Raw genomic sequence first — 21,158 nt, 5'->3', positions numbered from 1 at the left:
CCGGAGGTGGCAGCTGTTCGTCGACTTCTTTAGGGAAAATTAACCGTCAGCAGGGGAGGGGGGGGGAGAGAGAGAGAGAGAGAGAGAGAGGAGAGAGAGAGAGAGAGAGACCTGTGAGGGAGGAAGACGGCTTTTGCACTATGTTTATATTTGTATGTACATTGTTTCTTCTGATGTTGTTATAAAACCATAAATACCTCAATAAAAGGTTTATAAACAAAAACCACAGCACAAACTAGAACAGGATTTTCTCTGTGGACTTCAAGATTATAACATCAGGATCAAATGGGGGTCAGAAGCACGCAATGTGAAGGAAACAGTTAGCCTTTTTCATTCATTCATTCACAGGATCGCTGGATAGGCCACCATTTATTTCTCAACACTAATTTCCCTTGAGAAGATGCTGGAGAGCCTCCTTCTTGAACTACTGTATCCCATGTGGTGCAGGTAGACCTATGGTGCTATTAGGAAGGGAGTTCCAAGATTTTGACCCTAAACAGTGAACAGTATTTCCAAGTCAGGATGCTGCGCGGCTTGGAGGGAACTTGCAGGAGGTGGTGTTCCCATGTATCTGCAACCCTTGCCCTTCTTAAATGGTAGGAGACGCAGGTTTGGAAGGTGTTGTTGAAGGAGCCTTGATGAGTTGCTACTGTACACCTTGTAGATAGTACACGCAATTGCCACTGTTGATCAGTAAGTGTTGCTTGATAGCACTGTAAACATCTTCCATCACTTTGCTGATGATCAAGCGTCAACTGACCTGGTTGGACTTGACCTGCGTTTTGTGGACAGGACACATTTGGGTGATTTTCCACATTGCCAGGTAGATGCCAGTATTATAGCTGCACTGGAATAATTTGGCTAGCTGTGGCTAGTTCTGGAACACAAGACTTCAGTACTATCGCTGGAATATTGTCAGGGTAAATAGCCATTTCAGTAGGTGATTTCCCGGAGGACTGGAGAATAGCCAATGTTGTTCCTTTGTTTAAGAAGGGTAGCAAGGATAATCCAGGGAACTACAGGCCGGTAAGCCTTATGCCAGTGGTAGGGAAATTACTGGAGAGAATTCTTTGAGACAGGATCGACTCCCATTTGGAAGCAAGTGGTCATATTAGCGAGAGGCAGCACGGTTTTGTGAAGGGGAGGTCGTGTCTCACTAATGGTAGAGTTTTTCGAGGAGGTCACAAAGATGATTGATGCAGGTGGGGCAGTGGATGTTGTCCATATGGACTTCAGTAAGGCCTTTGACAAGGTCCCTCGCGGCAGACTGGTACAAAAAGTGAAGTCACACGGGATCAGAGGTGAGCTGACAAGATGGATACAGAACTGGCTAGGTCATAGAAGGCAGAGATTAGCAATGGAAGGGTGCTTTTCTGATTGGAGGGCTGTGACTAGTGGTGTTCCGCAGGGATCAGTGCTGGGACCTTTGCTGTTCGTAGTATATATAAATGATTTGGAGGAAAATGTAACTGGTCTGATTAGTAAGTTTGCGGACAACACAAAGGTTGGTGGAATTGTGGATAGCGATGAGGACTGTCAAAGAGGATACAGCAGGATTTAGATCGTTTGGAGACTTGGGCGGCGAGATGGCAGATGGAGTTTAATCCGGACAAATGTGAGGTAATGCATTTTGGAAGGTCGAATACAGGTAGGGAATATACAGTGAATGGTAGAACCCTCAAGAGTATTGACAGTCAGAGAGATCTTGGTGTACAGGTCCCGGAAAGGGGCAACACAGATGGAGAAGGTAGTCAAGAAGGCATACAGATTCTCCCAGTGTTTGCGTGGGTTTCACCGCCACAATCCAAAGATGTGCAGGCTGGGTGGATTGGCCACACTAAATTGCCCCTTAATTGGAAAAAATGAATTGCATACTCTAAATTTTTTTTAAATGGCATACGGCATGCTTGCCTTCATTGGCCGGGGCATTGAGTATAAAAATCGGCAAGTCTGTATGGAACCTTAGTTAGGCACACTTGGTGTATAGTGTTCAATTCTGGTTGCCACACTACCAGAAGGATGTGGAGGCTTTGGAGAGGGTGCAGAAGAGATTTACCAGGATGTTGCCTGGTACGGAGGGCATGAGCTATGAGGAGCGGTTGAATAAACTAGATTTGTTCTCACTGCAATGATGAAGGTTGAGGGGCGACCTGATAGAGGTCTATAAAATTATGAGGGGCATAGACAGAGTGGATAGTCAGAGGCTTTTCCCCAGGGTAGAGGGGTCAATTACTAGGGGGCATAGGTTTAAGGTATGAGGGTCAAGGTTTAAAGGAGATGTACGAGGCAAGTGTTTTTTTACACAGTGGGTAGTGGGTGTCTGGAACTCGCTGCCGGAGGTGGTGGTGGAAGCAGGGACGATAGTGACGTTTATGGGGCATCTTGACAAATACATGAATAGGATGGGAATAGAGGGATACAGACCCCAGAAGCGTAGTAGATTTTAGTTTAGACGGGCAGCATGGTCGGAGCAGGCTTGGAGGGCCTAAGGGCCTGTTCCTGTGCTGTACTTTTCTTTGTTCTTTAGTATCCAGCAGTTTCTTGAAATTACATGCTTCTACTGTTTAGCATGCAAGTAGTCCTGTATTGTAGCTTCACCAGGTTGCCACCGCATTTTTAGATATGCCTGGTGCTGATGCTGGCATGCCCTCCTGCACTCTTCATTGAACCAGAGATGATTCCCGGGTGTGATGGCAATGGTAGAGTGCGGGATATGCCAGGCCAAGAGGTTATAGATTGCAGTTGAGTACAATTCTGCTGCTGCTGATTGCCCACAGTGCCTCACAGGTACCCAGTTTTGAGTTGCTACATCTGTTCAAAGCCTATCCCAGTACCAACATATCCTCAATGTGAAGGCAAGGACTGTCCAATGGTCACTCTTTCCAGTGCAATCATGGACAGATCTGTGACAGGCAGATTGATGAGGATGAGCACAGTAAGAAGTCTTACAACACCAGGCTAAAGTCTAACCAGTTTATGTGTACACAAACCTGTAAGGCTTCTTACTGTGCTCACCCCAGTCCAATGCCAGCATCTCCACATCATGATGAGGATGAGGTCAAGTAGGTTTTTCCTCTTGTTGGTTTCCTCACTACCTGCTGCAGACCCAGACTAGCAGCTTTGTCCTTTAGGACGTGGCCAGCTTCTTCCAATTGATGTTCAATATGGAGAAGTACTCATTCATTGGTTTGAGCGGGGTGAGGGGAGGGTAAGAAAATTCGGGGTGGGGGGGCTACAGCCTTCTCAGCAGTTTGATACAACTGGTTGGCTCACTATGCTAGTGTTAAATTTAATACCTAGCCAATACACAAATACAATGTTGCATTATGAAATCTAATCTAATATTTGGAATGGCTATGGGATCAACACTGGTTACATATCGGTCTGGTTCTGTTCTGTTTATAGCGCGCATTTTGTATAAGGCGGCATGACAATGTGGACCTCTCAGACAATGACATAGCCAGCATGAGGACTTTTGATATGGAGTAAAGGCTTAGTACTGCCTCATATAATTCAAGTTACGTACACTTTATGAAAAGAAAAGAATAGTGAGAGAGGTATATTTTTAAATGTTCAATGAATCCTGTTTAGATTGCGACAGAAGCAGCAGTACTGCCCAAGTCTCGAATTTCCCACTGTGGAAGCAGGCTATGGCTTCAGAGTTTAAAGAATATTATCATTATCTCACAATCTAATCAATATATTTCCCCATGTGCATTGAAATATTTTCTTTAGAATCAATTTAAAATATGAGATGGCCTCTAAAAAACGTGGCTGGGTGACGCACAGTAAACGGGTGTATTGTCTGATTGCGGACATTTATTTTGAATGTGCATGCAGACGAGAGGAATAAGATTTATTGTATCTTTAAAGCTGAATTCACGTATCTGTGTTGATAGTGCTCCCAAATCAGCAAATATGTTTAGGTAGATGGGATAGTACCTGGTGTGCCTAATCCTCAGATTGATTAAGCAGTCTTTTGGTATTTCTGGAGTTGAGTTATTATAATCACTAAGTGTCACCAGAACGCTTACATTAACACTGCAATGAAGATAAATTATATTAATTTTAAATGCATAAAAGCGAGGACAGGCTCACCTAAATAGGAAGTGAATGTGGTGTAGGTCTCGAGGGCCAACCATTTGGTAAAAGTCAGTCGCCGGGAAAAAAGTTTGAAAAACATAATGCTAGGCCATTGCAGAGGGCATTTAACAGACACATTGTTGTGTGTCTGGAGTCACTTGTAGGCCAGACACGCAAGGACAGCAATTTCTTTCCCTAAAGGACATTCGTTTTTACGACAATCGATTCGTAGTCACCATTATTGGCACTGGCTTTTTAATCCCAGATATTTAACATGAATTTAAAATCCACCAGCTGCTGAGGGAAGTTGAACCCGCATCCCTAGAAGCCTGGGCATTGGGGTTACTAGTCCAGTGGCATTAATTTAATTATTATTTTTTTTAAATTTAGATTACCCAATTATTTTTCCAATTAAGGGGCAATTTAGTGTGGCCAATCCACCTACTCTACACATTTTTGGGTTGTGGGGGCGAAACCCACGCAGACACGGGGAGAATGTGCAAACTCCACACGGACAGTGACCCAGAGCCCGGATTGAACCTGGGACCTCGGTGCCGTGAGGCAGCTGTGCAAACAACTAGGCCACCGTGGTGCCCTGGCATTAATTTAATTAATTAATAATCTTTATTGTCACAAATAGACTTCAATTAACACTGCAATTAAGTTATTGTGAAATGCCCCTAATTGCCACATTCCGGCACCTGTTCAGGTACACAGAGGGAGAATTCAGACTGTCCAAATTACTAACACATCTTTCGGCAGGAAACCGGAGCACCTGGGGGAAACCCACACAAACACAGGGAGAACGTGCAGACTCCGCACAGACAGGGTCCCAAGCCGGGAATCGAACCTGGGACCCTGGCGCTGTGAAACAACTACTAACCACTGTGCTACCATTAATCCATTAGAATAAACCAAACAAGCTGAGGGACAAATTAAGGGGGTAGCCCCTTGAAAATGAAAAATGAAAATCGCTTATTGTCACGAGTAGGCTTCAAATGAAGTTACTGTGAAAAGCCCCTAGTTGCCACATTCCGGCGCCTTCGGGGAGGTTGTTACGGGAATCGAACCATGCTGCCGGCCTGCTTTCAAAGCCAGCGATTTAGCTGTGTGCTAAACAGCCCCTTAAAGAGATACTGCCTTAAACAAAAGCAAATGACAAATGAATCTTAAAGCAATAAACCAAAACCTGATTAAAAGGGTCAATAAGGCACCCCAATGCCCGCAGTGCCCACCAGACACGTAATCAGTGACATTACCACTATTTTGTATAAAAGTAATTAAACTAAATCAAATGAACTGAGGGACAAATTAAAGGGGCAGCCCATTGAAAGGATATTCTCTTAATCAAAAACAAATCACAATGAAACTTAAAACATCAAACTAAAATGTGATTAAGGAGGTCGATAAGGCACCTCTCTAAAGGATATTTTCTTTTTCTTTCATGGGATGTGGTCGTTGCTGACAAAGTCAGCATTTTCTGCCCAACCCTAATTGCCCTTTGACTGAGTGACGTACTCAGCCATTTCAGAGGGCAATTAATAGTCAACCACATTGCTGCTGTGAGTCAAGAGTCACAAGGAGGCCAGACCAGGTACGAAACGGCAGATTTAGGGCAGCACGGTGGTACAGTGGTTAGCACTCCTGCTTCACAGCACCAAGGTCCCGGGTTCAATTCCGACCTTGGGTCACTGTCTGTGTGGAGTTTGTACGTTCTCCCCGTGTCTGCTTGGTTTCCTCCAGGTGCTCCAGTTCCTCCCACAGTCCAAAGATGTGCGGGTTAGTGAATTGGCCATGATAAATTGTCCCTTAAGCGTCCAAGGATGTGCAGGTTTTGTTATGGGGATAGGGTGGAGTGGACATGGGTAAAGTGCCTTTTTGATCGGTCAGTGCAGACTTGATGGAACGAATGGCCTCCTTCTGCACTGTACGGATTCTATGATTTCCTTACCTGAAGGACATTAGGAACCAGAAAGGTTTTTACAACAATGGTTTCATGGTCATGGGAAGTGCATAAAGCCTGCCTGGAGCATTGTCCCCCTAGATCTGCTAGCAGGAAGTTGTCTTCAGGCAGCCAGCTACCTGAAAAATCCCAGTCAGCCTCAGCTAACAGGCCTTAATAAGCCTTATAGGGCCCTGAATTAGCCACTCATCGCCTGCAGGTAGCCGCTCACCCATCCTGCCTCCAGGAAATAGCCCTGGGGCGGAATGGAGTCAGTATATCAGCATGCTGGCCAACCAGTACACTAGCTGGCGCAGTGCGTTTCCATGCCACCCACCTCCAGGCTCTCCCCCATTGGGATCTGAAATTCAACCCCTTGGGATCAAAACTGATATTTTCTCAAGAGTGACTCAATATCACAGCTGGCTGTATATTTACTCAGTGAGTTCAGCCCTGTAGAAGAAAAAGATTTAACAAGCACCTTGCATGATGCCAGTTTATAGCCAATGAAGTAGCTTTAAAGTATAGTCACTACTGTGCTGTAGGGAAATGTACCAGTCAAATTGTGTAAACACCATGAGACTAATGAGCTTAATGATCAGAGAAATCTGTTTTCGTGATGTTGGTTGAGGGATAAATATTGGCCTAGACCTGCACAACTTCCTGTTTTTTTTAAATTTAGGAGTACCCAATTTATTTTTTCCAATTAAAGGCGACAGGGGCGGAGTAGGCATCTGCACCACCACCACCTCCCATGTCGATGATCCCGGTGGCGGCAAAATCACAGGGAGAATGTGCAAACTCCACACGTACAGTGATCCAGAGCCGGGATCAAACCTGGGACCTCGGCGCCGTGAGGCAGCAATGCTAACCACTGCGCCACCGTGCTGCCCCCTGTTCTTCTTCTAATAGGCCCAGCTTTGACAAGAAGTCATCGGACTCGAAACATTAGCTCTTTTCTCTCCCTATAGATGCTGCCAGACCTGCTGAGATTTTCCAGCATTTTCTCTTTCGTTTCAGATTCCAGCACCTGCAGTAATTTGCTTTTATCCATGGATTCTTTTAAACATCTGGGAAACAGCATCTCATGGTCATGGGGAAGGCTCAATACTACACTAAATTGTCAGCCTGGATTATGTGCTCAGTCCTGATGCGGAGCTTGAAACCACAATCTTCTGGCTCAGAAGTAAGACTACCTCCAAGTCAAGATTGGCAGCTATGGTGTGAGTCAGAAGGTCATGAGTTAAAACATTCCCATCTGTCCACTCCAGAATTTAAGCATATGATATTGAGAGTTTGGCTCAAGTTAGAATCAGAGCTTAATGGGAAATGGAATGAGAGTTTGGTCAAGTTAAAAATCAGAGCTTGATGGGAAATGGAATGTCAAGTTTGTACAGGAATGTGTACGTGTCTTGTTAAATGAATTGCTCTTGTGAGAAAGCGTTATCACAGCCTTGGCTGTCTGGAAAGCCTGTAAACCAACCGTGGGAGACTGTAACTGTTTGTGAGAACTACACTCCTCAGAACTGTCGATAAAGACTTGCTATACTATGAAACATGTGAACTAACTATTACTAATGATGGGAAGAAATAATTACATGAAGGAGGGGCGTAACAAGCTAATTGTATGACTAATGATTTGAAAGGCTCGAGGGGTTTTGTAAGAATATATAGTCAACTGTAACTAAGAAAAATTTGCTTTTTCACTTGCTGTAACTCAGCTAGTGCTACAACTTGTGCTACAGCTCCGCGGTAAATAAACGGCTCTTTGAAGTTATCTGGTGTTCGACTGCGGATTACCTCCGGACTGCAAAATTTAGAATTATCATTACAGAGGTTGCACTTCAGCACAGTACAGCACAATTGGAGGCATTGTCCCTTGGTTGAGACATTAAACTGAGGCTCTTTCTACTGTTAAAATGTACATATAAGTTCCCAAGAAGAAACAAGGCGATCCTCTGGTGTGAGTCAGAAATCCCCCATCAAGCACCAAAAATAGATCACATTAACATCTAACTAATTTGCTGTTTGCAAATCACAGATTTTCATGCCTAATAGTGGTGACTAATAGTGGGTGAAGCACAGTGACAAGCACTGCTGCCTCAAAGCACCAGGGACCCGGGTTCAATTCCAGCCTTGGCTGACTATGTGTGGAGCTTACACTTTCTCCCTATGTGTGTGTGGGTTTCTTCCGGGTGCTCCGGGTTTCTCCCACAGTCCACAAATGTGCAGGTTAGGTGGATTGGCCATGCTAAATTGCCCCTAAAATGTCCAACGATGCACGGGTTAGGTGGGGTTACGGGGATAGGGCAGGGGAGCGGGTCTAGGTAGTGTGCTCTTTCAGGGGGTTGGTGCAGACTCGGTAGACTGAATGGGCTCCTTTTGCACTGTCGGAATTCTACGGCTCTATGGGCTTCACTCCAAAACAAATTAGGGATTGAGACAACTAGAAGGTGACATTTGAACTCCTTGGTCAAAAAGAGCTTTGTTATCATGCACGGTATATTTTTCTCTAAAATATTTCTGAAAACTGTGGTAGAAGTGGTAATGAGGATTTTTGTGAATCTTTGTATTTTTTTAAAATAAGTAATAAGTCCTGGGATTGTCTCTAGAGTTGTGTTTCTGTTATCTAGTGTAAATGAATTTAGAATCACAGAATCTACAGTGCCGAAGGAGGCTATTCGGCCCATCAAGTCTGCATTGGCCCTCTGAAAGAGCACCCTACTTAAGCCCATGCCTCCATCCTATCACCATAACCTAGTAACCCCACCGAACATTTTTGGACACGAAGGGCAATTTATCACGTCCAATCCACCTAACCTGCACATCTTTGGACTGGGAAAAAAACCAGAGCACCCAGAGGAAACCCACGCAGACACGGAGAGAACGTGCAGACTCCACACAGTGACCCAAGTTGGGTATCGAACCTGGGACCTTGGAGCTGTGAAGCAACTGTGCTAACCGCTGTGCTGCCCTTACTGGGTGACTGTTGGTCAGCTCACAGGCCACATGGGTTATTTTGCAAATGGATCTGAGCCTTGCTCCAAGTCCTAAGACACGGCACAAAGCTGTGAATGATCAATCAATAAATGATCAATCCAAGTCAGAGAGCTGCTGGTGCAACGTGGTCTTCTGAAATTTGGGTAAACTTCATTGTTGGGGCAGTGCGAAACTTAAACTGAGAGTTAATTCTGATATTTCTGGGTGATATAACAAGGCATTATTTCAAGAACCGTTCCATCCATGTTTGCATTACCAGCAGTAGAAGTGCTGATATTATGATCTGCTACCAATTAAAGTATATTTAGCTATTTCAAAAAAGAATTAGCTCAAACAGACAACATTCTTTATATGCCACCAAAGTCAGCAATTTACTATAGGTGGGGTGCAAACGTGGCACCACATGCTCCACCTAAACTATAATCTCACCCTGTTCCCCAAGGGTGGTGTGGTACAATTACAAACACAATCGATTCCATAATGACTTTGTTGTTCTCGCTGAACTGTAGGATCGACCTTACAGAGTTTACTATATGATCGACATGAAACAGAACTAATCAAATACATGAGGACATATTGTACAGACTTTTAATAAATCAAACAGACGAGGGAAACAGAATGGTGACATTTTAATGTAGTGGATAGGGCCAGAGATAGAGAAAATCTTGAAAGTTGAACAAGCTGCCTTTTGGAGAGGCGAAGCAAATGCGACCAGATCCTTGTCCTAACCACCTTCATTGAAAATGGCTTTGAAAATAACCTCAAAAACAGGGACTGTCTTTCTTGATTTCACTGCAACATATGACACGGTCTGTCTGGCACACTGGCCTCCTTGTCCAAATCTCAAGATTCCTCCCTCTGTGGATTACCGATGCCAGCGAACTATTACTCCAAGAAAAGACAGTTCAGGGTGCACATGGATGAGACAAGCAGCTGTAGCAAACAGTCCAATGGATCTTTTCTAATCCCAACCCGTTTCACTCTCTATATCAACAATATAGAGATTGAAAAAGACGGCACGGTGGCACAGTGGTTAGCACTGCTGCCTCCGTTCCAGGGACACGTGTTCAATTCCGACCTCAGGTGACTGTGTGGAGTTTTCACTTTCTCTCTGTGTCTACGTGGGTTTCCTGCGGGTGCTCCGGTTTCCTCCCTTAGTGTCCAAAAGGTTACGTGGGGTTACTGGGTTATGGGGATAGGGTGGAGGCGCGGGCTTAAGTAGGGTGCTCTTTCCGAGGGCCAGTGCAGACTCGATGGGCCGAATGGCCTCCTTCTGCACTGTAAATTCTATGATCTGCCTTCAACAATGTCTTGGAAGTTTATCTATGCTGACGATATCTGCCGTGCCTCTCAGGCTCAGACATTTACTAAACCAGAGGCAACACATAAACAATGATATTGCAAAGCTGGCCAACTATTGTAAGACATGGCGCCTTCAACTCATCAGCAACAAAACAGTCTCAAGTATATTCCACCTCCACAATGCCAATGCCAAGTGGGAATTCAACATCTCCTTGAATGGTAGGGCGGCACGGTGGTGCATTGGTTAGCACTGCTGCCTTATGGCACTGAGGCCCCGGGTCACTGTCTGTGTGGAGTTTGCACATTCTCCCTGTATCTGCGTGGGTCTCACCCCCATAACCCAAAGATGCGCAGGGTAGGTGGATTGGCCACGTTAAATTGCCGTTTCATTGGGAAAAAATTAGGTATCCTAAATTTATTTTATTTAAATCTCCTTGAATGGCAAGAGACTGAATCACGAACAACATCCCATTTATCTTGGTGTTACCTTTGACAGGACACTGACATCCAAAACACACCAGAGCAAAGGTCAAAACGCAAAACAACCTCCTCAGCAAACTTGCTGGTTCTTCATGGGTTGCAAATGTTCACATCTTAAGGATCTCAGCTCTTGCCATTGTCTCCTCAACCGTAGAGCAGTGTACCAGTCTAGGGGTACAAGTCATCCCATACTTGTCTTGTAGATACCCAGATCAACCCAACCAGCATGTCATCTCAGGTACCCTAAATTTTCCTGGAGAAGCTTTACATCAACCCAAGCCTGCCACTACACAAGGACCTTATCAATCCACCCACCGCTTGCCTCCTATCACGCCAGCCTGTATGGCTAAGAGGAATAGTAGCAGAGGGCCTGTGGCGGCAGGAATGGAACCAACACACCACCATTAAAAACCATTTGTTCATCTCCGATCCCACAGCCGTCCACCCCACTTCAATTTGCCGCACCAACACTGGGCACTCAACTGTTTCCGCACTGACCAAGGCCTTTTTGCAGCAAATTGGCACAAGTAGGCCTCACAGAGAATCCAAACTCCAGCTGTGGTGCACCCCAATCAATGACTCACATCACTAAAGACTGCTTCCTGACAAAACTCCGCAGAGGGATCAGAGAGCTCCACGTAGCCACTGCGGAGGCTGTTGGCTGGCTTAGCATTATTTCACACGGTAAAACAAAGTGCAGAAGGTCACTCATTCCTTTGAACTTGTGCTAACACTAGCTATCCCACCAGAGTCATCTTCTCTCATATCACAGGGAAGAAAATAATTTATGTATCTAGTGTCACATCACAGACTTATTCCCCGGGGAAGGCATCACTGTGGGCTCTTAACCGCACAACATTTTTTATTGATATATTTGAAGAGCATCGCAGGAGCCACAGAGGTGGCATCCCACAACATAGTTGCTCCTGAGGGATTAATGTAGCAAGCATAACATTGACACATGAACAAATTTTTTGCCATGTATTAATAATCTTTCTTCACAACTTGGAGGTGCTCTTATTAAAATAATTACGATTCTGACAGGGTAGATGCTGAGAGGTTGCATCCCTGACTGAAAAGTCTAGAACTAGGGGCATAATCTGAGAATAATGAATCAGCTATTCCTTCCTGAATTTCTTCGCTCAAATTATTGTGAATCTTTAGAATTCTCTACACTGGAAAGTGTTGGATGCTGAGTCATTGCATATATTCAAGCTGAGAAAAATAGATTTTTTAATTCTTGAGGAATCAAGGGATATGGGGTATTAGGTGGGAAATGGATGGCCTGCTCCTACCCATATTTTGTGTCCACATCGTTACAAATATAAAGTTTATAAGATTGGTATGTTTAAGACTGTCTCTTTAACCTTGGATAAAATAAAGAAATGAACGGAGTCAAGTGCCCTGTTCTGAATTCTGCTCGTTAACCAGCTTGGGTGGCTTGGTTGTTAAGAGTGGGGAAAAGGCTATCTTACTGGGAAGTATGTGCAAGATGTCTTCACCTCTAGACAATGGCAAGAACAGCTAGCTATGGATACACTGTTAGATTCCAGGTCTCTCACAGGAGGATGTTAAGAATGTCAGATTTTATAAACGGGTATACTTTAAATTATCTATTTAATTCCAAGATAGGATAAAGTTAAAGTTCTACAGTATAATTAATTAGCACTCTTACCTGTACACAAGGCCCATACAATTTATCATGATGAGCTTTGAGAGGGGAAAAGAGTCAATAGCAAGTAAATAAGCTTACATGGTTTCTAAGATAGCATCAAATCTGACAGAAACAAGTCAGTCTGCGGGAATCTGAGGGAGAGCAGAGAGATCAAGGCAGCCAGTCCTGCAGCTAATCACAGAAAATGCTGATGCTAATATTCATCCCTCCGTTTGCTGACAATTAATTTCCCCGCAAAGAAGTCGACGAACGGTTGCCACCTCCGGGTGAACTCTAACAGTGACCCTCTCAAGGCAAACTTGATTTTCTCCAGAGAAAGCTAGCCATGTCCGATAGCCAGGTCACCGACTTCGGGGGTTTTGAGTCCCTCCATGCTAATAGTATCCGTCTCTGGGCTACCAGGGAAGCAAAGGCCAGAACGTCTGCCTCTTTCTCCTCCTGGATTCCTGGGTCTTCTGACACCCCGAAAAACGCTACCTCTGGACTCAGCGCCACCCTTGTTTTTAACACCGTGGACATGACGTCCACAAACCAGTGCCAAATCCCTAAGCTTTGGACATGTCCAAAACATGTGAACATGGTTCGCCGGTCCTCCTGCACATTTTGCACATCTGTCCTCCACCCCAAAGAATCTGCTCATCCGGGCCACTGTCATGTGGGCCCGGTGAACAACCTTAAATTGTATCAGGCTGAGCCTGGCACATGTTGCGGACGTGTTGACTCTACTCAATGCGTCTGCCCATAGACCATCCTCTATCTCGCCTCCCAGCTCCTCCTCCCACTTGCGCTTCAGCTCCTCGGTCTGCGTCTCTTCCGACCCCATAAGCTCCTTATGAATACCCGAGACGCTCCCTTCTCCTACCCACCCTCTGGAAACCACCCTGTCCTGAATTCCCCTTAGTGGTAGGTGCGGGAAGGTTGAAACCTGTTTACGAAGGAAGTCCCGCACCTGCAGATACGTGAATTTGTTTCCTCTCACCAGCCCAAACTTTTCCTCCAATGCCCTCATACTTGGAAAGCTCCCCTCCATGAACATATACCCCACCCTCTCAATCCCCGCTCTCCACCATAACCGGAACCCCCCCCCCCGTCCATACTCCCCGGGGCAAACCGGTGATTATCACTGATTGGGGCCCAGACCGATGTTCCCACTGCTCCCACATGCCGCCTCCACTGGCCCCAAACTCTCAAGGCCGCCGCCACCATTGGACTGGTGGAGTACCGTGCCGGCGGGAATGGCAGAGGCGCAGTTACAACGCCCCCAAACTGGTGCCCTTACATGAAGCTGCTTCATGCCGACCCCTCCCCTTCCTGATCATGGTTATATCAGCTGCCCAGTAATAGTTGCTAAAATTTGGCAGCGCCAGCCCGCCCTCTCCCTGACTCCACTCAAGCATTACCTTCCTTACTCGTGGGGTCTTGCCGCCCAGACAAAGCATGTGATCACTCTGTTGACCCATGTAAAAAAGGACCGTGGAATAAAGATGGGGAGACACCGAAATACAAATAGGAATCTTGGGCGGACCGTCATCTTCACCACTTGCACCCACCCAGCTAGAGACAAAGGGAACGCGCCCCATCTTCAAAAATCGTCTTTCATTTGGTCCACTAGCCAGGCCAGATTCAATTTATGCAGCCGGTCCCATTCCTGCGCCACTTGGATGCCCAGGTACCTAAAGCATCCCTCTATTAACCTAAACAGCAGCTCTCCCAGTCGCCTGTCCTGTCCCCTCACCTGGACCAGAAACATCTCACTCTTTCCCATATTAAGCTTATACCCCGAAAACTGGCCAAATTCCCCGAGAGTCCTCATGATTTCTTCTATCCCCTCTATTGGGTCCGAAACATACAGAAGAAGGTCATCCGCATAGAGCAAAACCCTGTGCTTCACACACCCCCCCCCCAGACCAGTCCTCTCCAGCTGCTCGAGGCTCTCAGAGCAATTGCCAATGGCTCTATAGCCAGCGCAAACTGTGGGGAGAGGGGGCATCCCTGTCTTGTCCCCCGGTGCAGTCTAAAATAGTCCGATGTTGTCCTATTCGTCCGTACACTTGCCACAGCAGCCGAATACAGCAACCTGACCCAGTCAATAAAGCCCCGCCCGAATCCGAACCGTCCCAGTATCTCCCACAGATAATCCCATTCTATCCGATCAAAAGCCTTTTCTGCATCCATTGCGATCACTACCTCCACCTCCCTACCTTCCGGGTCCATCATGATCACCTTTAACAGCCTTCTTACATTGGCCACCAACTGCCTGCCCTTAACAAACCTCATCTGGTCCTCCCCAATAACGTTCGGAACACAATCCTTGATCACAGAATTATAGAATTTACAGTGCAGAAGGTGGCCATTCGGCCCATCGAGTCTGCACCAGCTCTTGGAAAGAGCACCCTACCCAAGCCCAACCTATCCCCATAAACCCAGTAACCCTACCCAACACTAAGGGCAATTTTGGACACTAAGGGCAATTTAGCATGGCCAATCCACCTAACTTGCACATCTTTGGATTGTGGGAGGAAACGGGGAAAACCAGAGGAAACCCACGCACACACGGAGAGAATGTGCAGACTCCGCACAGACAGTGACCCAAGCGGGAATCGAACCTGGGACCCTGGAGCTGTGAAGCAATTGTGCTAACCACTATGCTATCGTGCTGCCCTACTGTGCTGATCCTGGAGGAAAATATTTTGGCCAGCAACGTGGCATCTGCATTCAACAGGGAGATCAGCATGTGGGACCCACACAGCTCCGGGTTCTTGTCCCACTTAAGAATCAGCGAAATTGTTGCCTGTGACATCGTCGGGGCAACACCCCTCTTTCCCTTGCCTCATTGAACATCCTCAACAACACCGGCCCCAACATCTCAGAGAACATTTTATAAAACTCCACTAGGGGCTTGTCCTGACCCGGGGCCTTACCCGCCTGCATGGCCTTCAAGCCCCCCACTGTCTCTTCCAGCCCGATTGGGGCCCCCAGCCCTTCTACCCGCTCCCCGTCCACATTTGGGAAATTCAGCCCCTCCAAGAAGTGCCTCACCCTCTCCGGCCCTGTAGGGGGTTCCGACCTGTACAGGCTGCTGTAGAAGTTCCTAAACGCCTTATTCACCCCTACCGAATCACCAACCAGGTTCCCGTCTCCGTCCTTTACTTTCCCTATCTCTCCAGATGCCTCCCTCTTCCTCAGCTGCTGTGCAAGTGCTGGCCTTCTCTCCATGTTCATAGATCGCCCCCCCCCTCACCTTTCTCAGCTACTCCACCACCCTCCCTGTGGTCAGCCAGCTAAACTCCATCTGTGACCTCGCTGTTCCCTTAAAAGCCCTGCCTCTGGGGTCTCCACATACCTCCTATCAATCTGTAGTATCTCCTTTATCAGTCGGTTCGTCTCTGCCCAGATCGAGATCAGCTCCCCCCCTGACCACCGCCTTCAGTGCTTCCCACACCACCATCGCTGAAATTTCCCCCGTGTCATTGACCTGCAGGTAGCTCTGAATACATTTCCTCAGCCGCTCACACACCCCTTCATCCGCCAAAAGTCCCACATCCAACCTCCAGTGCGGGCGCTGATTACTGTCTTTACTAACCTGCAGGTCAACCCAGTGCGGAGCATGGTCTGAGATTGTAATCGCCGAGTACCCTGTGTCCACCACCCCAGCCAGCAAGGCCCTGCTCAAAATAAAGAAATCAATCCGGGAATACACTTTATGTACATGTGAGTAGGAGAACTCCTTCACCCTCGGCTGCCCAAATCTCCATGGATCCGCCCCCACCCCCCATCAGCTCCATGAACCCTTTGCCATTACTAGCACCCTGCTCATTCTCAAACTTGACCGGTCCAAGCCAGGGTCCATAACTGTGTTGAAGTCCCCTCCCATGACCAACCTGTGCGAGTCCAGGTCTGATATCTTCCCCGGCATCCTCTTTATAAACTCCACATCATCCCAATTTGGGGCATACACATTTACTAATACCACATGCACCCCTTCTAGCTTCCCACTGACCACAACGTACCGACCTCCCACATCAAAGACTATTCTACCCACCTCAAACACCACCCGCTTATCGATCAGGATTGCGACCCCTATAATCTTTGAATCTGTCAAACTTTCTTTTCTAACCTTTGCGTCCTCTGCCGCCAGACTCATCTACTAATTTTCCGCCTTCCATTTTCATTTCTGATTTTGTTCCAACTGAATCTGCCCTTGGGTCTCCCTCCAAAGCCGAACTAGCAAAATATCCCACAGGGAACTCAGTCCTGGTTCTGTTGAGGTTCCAACCCATCCGGCCTGCATAGGTCCATCTCTCCCAGAGTCAGTCCCAAGGATGCAATTATCTGAAACCCTCCTTTCTGCACCAATTTTCCAGCCACACATTCATCTGTCTTATTCTCCTATTCCTGAAGTCACTTGCATGTGGCACTGAGAATAACCTGGAGATTACTACTTTTGAGGTTCTACTTGCTAATTTTCTACTCAGTGCCCTAAATTCTGACTGGAGCACCATATCCCTCTCTTTACCCATGTTGTTGGTTCCAACATAGACCATGACTGCTGGCTGTGCACTGCCGCCTCTGAGGATGCTCTTCGGTTGTTCAGTGACATCCTTGAGCCGGAAACCAGGGGTGCAACACTTCATTTTGGAAACATGTTTCTGGCCATACTGATAGGGAGCTTGTTAGTTAGGGGAGCCTAAATGCTCCCCTAACTAACAAATTCCCTATCAGTATGGCTCCCCCAGTCTTCCTTGTCCCCCACTGTGCAACCTTGGTGCCCAGACTTAGTTCAGTGCGTACTACCCAGATCAACCACCACTTTCATCAATATTCAGAAGTGAATACTGTTGGAATAGCAGGGGGCACTTGGAGGACTTCTGTACTACTTGCCTGTTCCTCTTTGACTGTCTGGTGGTCACCATTCCCTCTCTTTGCTACATACTCTTAATATGAAAAGTGACCACATTTATAAACATGCTATGCATGTAGCTAGGAACATATGAACAGGAGTAGGTCATTCAGCCCATCAAGCCTACTCCACTATTTAATATAATCATGGCTGATTGGACACTTTGGACACTTCAGTGCCTTTTACACCCACTATCTCCATAACTCTTTACCTTATTGTTAATCAGAAATCTTTCAATTTAAACATGCACAATGACTGAACTTCCACAGTCCTCTAGCTTAGAGAATTCCAAAGCTCTCAGCCTCATGGATGCTCCGCAGTGACAACTACTATTCAAGTTTTAAAACCCAGAACTCAAGCAGTTGCAACTGACAACACTTCCTGCACACTTCTTGCATCCTGGAGTTGCCACATTGCACAGTACGTGCATTTGAGGTTGGAACAGCCCTGCCATTCATTTATTACAGTAAGAAGTCTTACAACACCAGGTTAAAGTCCAACAGGTTTGTTTCAAACACGAGCTTTCGGAGCACGGCTCCTTCTTCAGGTGAATGGAAAGGCTTGTTCCAGAAATGTTTATATAGACACAGTCAGAGATGCCCCGGAATGCGAGCACCTGCAGGCAATCAAATCATCAAAGATGCAGAGAGAGAGGTAACTCCAGGTTAAAGAGGTGTGAATTGTCCCAAGCCAGTTCAGTCGGTAGGCCTCTGCAAGTCCAGGCTTGTTGGTGGGGGCCGAATGTAATGCGACATGAATCCCAGATCCCGGTTGAGTCCGCTATTCATTTATTAGACAAAGGTTGAGCCCCACGATTGGCTAAGGATTGACATCAAGAGAACCGGGTGGGTGTTTACAAGCATGATTATCATTACTGAGGCAAGCTTTTGATTCCAGAATTATTAATTAATTGAATTTAAATTTCCAAGCAGCCATTATGGGATTTGAACTCATCTCCGAGGCATTCATCCAGGCCTCTGGATTACTAGTGACTTTACCACCAAGCTATCATTGTGCTGGTCATTATCACATTGCTGTTTGTGGGAGCTGCCTATGTGTGGATTGGCTGCCACATTTCCAACCCGAGACTGGTCTTTGGGGAAAAAAGTGCTTCTTCGGCTGGTTGCTCGTTAAACGGTCTGAGGTTGCCAAAGACGCTACACAAATCCTTTCTCCTATAAACTCTTCCCTGCTCTCATACCAAAAAGACCGTTTTGAGCTGTGGATGTTATTGTTTCCACTTATCATCCTCCCTTCGAAACCAACTTCCGGCCGTCTGGGAAACGGGAAGCAGTCCTCCCGCGCCCAGATTGACAGCCGTCTGGGCCAATCACGCGGGTCGGGGTGACGTCACTGACTAGCTAAAGCCAATCGGCGCTGGTTGTTGGGGCGGGGCCGGCGAGCCGCTCAGCAGGCAGGCCGCTAGGCCGCAGGCTTTCATTCTGCCCTCTCGCCAACGGGAAGAGAGCGCGGCCGGGGTAAACCGGGGCCACAGCAGTATACCCCGCCAAAGCGGCGGCTGTGTAAATAAGCCGTGCGGGATTCCGAGAGGCCAGTTTTAATTCCCCTCAATGAATGGCGGTTGGGGCGCGGCTGCTGCCATGGCAGCGACTGGAAGCGCACCCCCCGGACCAAATAAACATCTCCCTCGCCACAACCGTCTCCCGCCTTGCGTAAAGCGGTTTTATCCAAGAGCGGGGAGCCGACCGGCTGGTTACTCACGTTGTCGATAACCACCGGCTGGTTGGCGATCACATCGTACGACTCCATCCCGGACAACCGTGCCCAGAGCTGCCGGCAACCGCGCATGCGCCGCCCCCCGCACCATTACATCATCACTCCCTGCCTGTCACTCAAGGGGGAGCCTCCCCCTTTCAACAGAGTCATTTTTTTTACCTATCTCTTCTCGCGTTTCAGCCAACCAAGCGCTCTGTGAAGCTGCAACAGAAAATGCTGGACAGCATCTGTGGAGAGAGAAGGGAGCTAAGGTTTCCAGTCTGGATGACTCTTTAGGTGTAATTCTCTGGCCTCCTTACCCTCTTGCTCAAGGGAAACTAGGCCGGCGATTATTGTGAGAGGCCAATCCAGAGAACCTGTCAAGCGCCAAACAGTTTGCGATGAGTGGGCAGCACGGTGGCGCAGTGAGTAAGCAACCTCACGGTGCCGAGGTCCCACTTTCGATCCCGGCTCTGGGTCACTGTCCGTGCCATCACAGCCTGGTATGGCAACTGCTCGTCCCAGGACCGCAAGAATCTTCAGAGAGTCGTGAACACTGCCCAATCCATCACACAAACCTGCCTCCCATCCATTAACTCTATCTACACCTCCCGCTGCCTGGGGAAAGCGGGCAGCATAATCAAAGATCCCTCCCACCCGGCTTACTCACTCTTCCAACTTCTTCCATCGGGCAGGAGATACAGAAGTCTGATAACACGCAAGAACAGACTCAAAAACAGCTTCTTCCCCGCTGTTACCAGACTCCTAAATGACCCTCTTATGGATTGACCTCATTAACACTACACCCTGTATGCTTCATCCGATGCCAGTGCTTATGTAGCTACATTGTATATCTTGTGTTGCCCTATTATGTATTTTCTTCTATTCCCTTTTCTTCCCATGTACTTAATGATCTGTTAAGCTGCTCGCAGAAAAATATTTTTCACTGTACCTCGGTACATGTGACAATAAACAAATCCAAATCTGTGTGGCGTTTGCACATTCTCCCCATGTTTGCGTGGGTTTCGCCCCCACAACCCAAAAAGATGTGCAGGGTAGGTGGATTGGCCACGCTAATTTCCCCTATATGGAAAAATGAATTGGGTACTCTAAATTTATTGTAAAAACAGTTTGCGATGCAACTGGCCTGCTCCCGTTGGCGAAATCAAGATCTTGACGTAGCGTGGCGAGAAACCAATTATCACCACTTAAGACCTATTTCCATGCAATTTTATGGGAGCCACCCCATATCAAACGGCCTCCTGTCATTCAGTGGCCTCCCCAGCAAGTGGTCACACTGGCGCCGATTAACACTCCTTTTGAAAATCGTAAACCTGGCAGAAGGGTTTCTGCGGGGAGCCGAGGAGGTGAGTAGCCATCTTTGCTCAGGCAAAATGCCTGGGGGTGCTGGGATTTCCACCCTTGTGCTCGGCGAGGAGTGGGGGACCCTCTGCAGGGGTGGGCCCATCATAGAAGAGAAGGGAAGGGGGGGGAACACTACCATGCCAACCCCTGGATCATGTATACCCCGTTCCTGGGGCAATCTGTGTCCCTGCCTGTCTGCCCCACTGACAACCCCCATAACCCCACCAACTGCCGAGGCCTCTGGCCATGCGGCTGAAGGCTATTGCTAATAGGGTATTGGCAATCGTGGTTAAGTGAGCACTTCACACATCCCAGTGGATTCCTGTGGGTAGGCGAGCCATGTAGTGAGTCATTGCCGAGCATCAAAATCACATCTTGATGTTTGGACACTGCACGAGGCAACACCACACACTGAAGCCAACATCAGAACACCCAGGGGATGGGACACGACTGCGGGGACATGTCCACAGCCGGAGGGTGGGTGGGTGCCACAGGGAGGGGGAGATGCCTGGAGAAATTGGCCAAGGGTTCGTAGGTCGGCCCGCATTGCGGAAGAAAGTGACAGAGGCATCAAACTGGTTGTGCACAAGAGTATTTAATGTGTGTAACAGTTCCCCACTCTTCCGATGGTGCCCCCCCTCCCCCGGTGCCCTCAGTGATCCTCAACGTGCTTGGCCCTTCTAGCTCTACCACTA

At 47.3% G+C, this 21,158-nt stretch overlaps 1 protein-coding gene across 1 annotated transcript in view; it reads right to left on the bottom strand.

Annotated features, from left to right (window-relative positions):
- Window positions 1–19,219, bottom strand: part of LOC119979441 (alpha-centractin) — a 66,815-nt gene extending 47,596 nt beyond the window's left edge. Inside the window, exon 1 of the mRNA XM_038821669.1 lies at window positions 19,105–19,219. Within this exon, the coding sequence (XP_038677597.1) occupies window positions 19,105–19,191 (87 nt within the window). The 5' untranslated portion in view covers window positions 19,192–19,219. The remainder of the gene's footprint in view (window positions 1–19,104) is intronic.
- Between the last annotated feature and the right edge of the window lie 1,939 nt (window positions 19,220–21,158).

The sequence above is a fragment of the Scyliorhinus canicula genome, chromosome 16 (genome assembly GCF_902713615.1).
Source record: "Scyliorhinus canicula chromosome 16, sScyCan1.1, whole genome shotgun sequence".
In the NCBI taxonomy this organism is placed as follows: Eukaryota; Metazoa; Chordata; class Chondrichthyes; order Carcharhiniformes; family Scyliorhinidae; genus Scyliorhinus; species Scyliorhinus canicula.
Note: the sequence above shows the minus strand (reverse complement) of the source record. Positions and strands in the feature narration are given on the sequence as shown.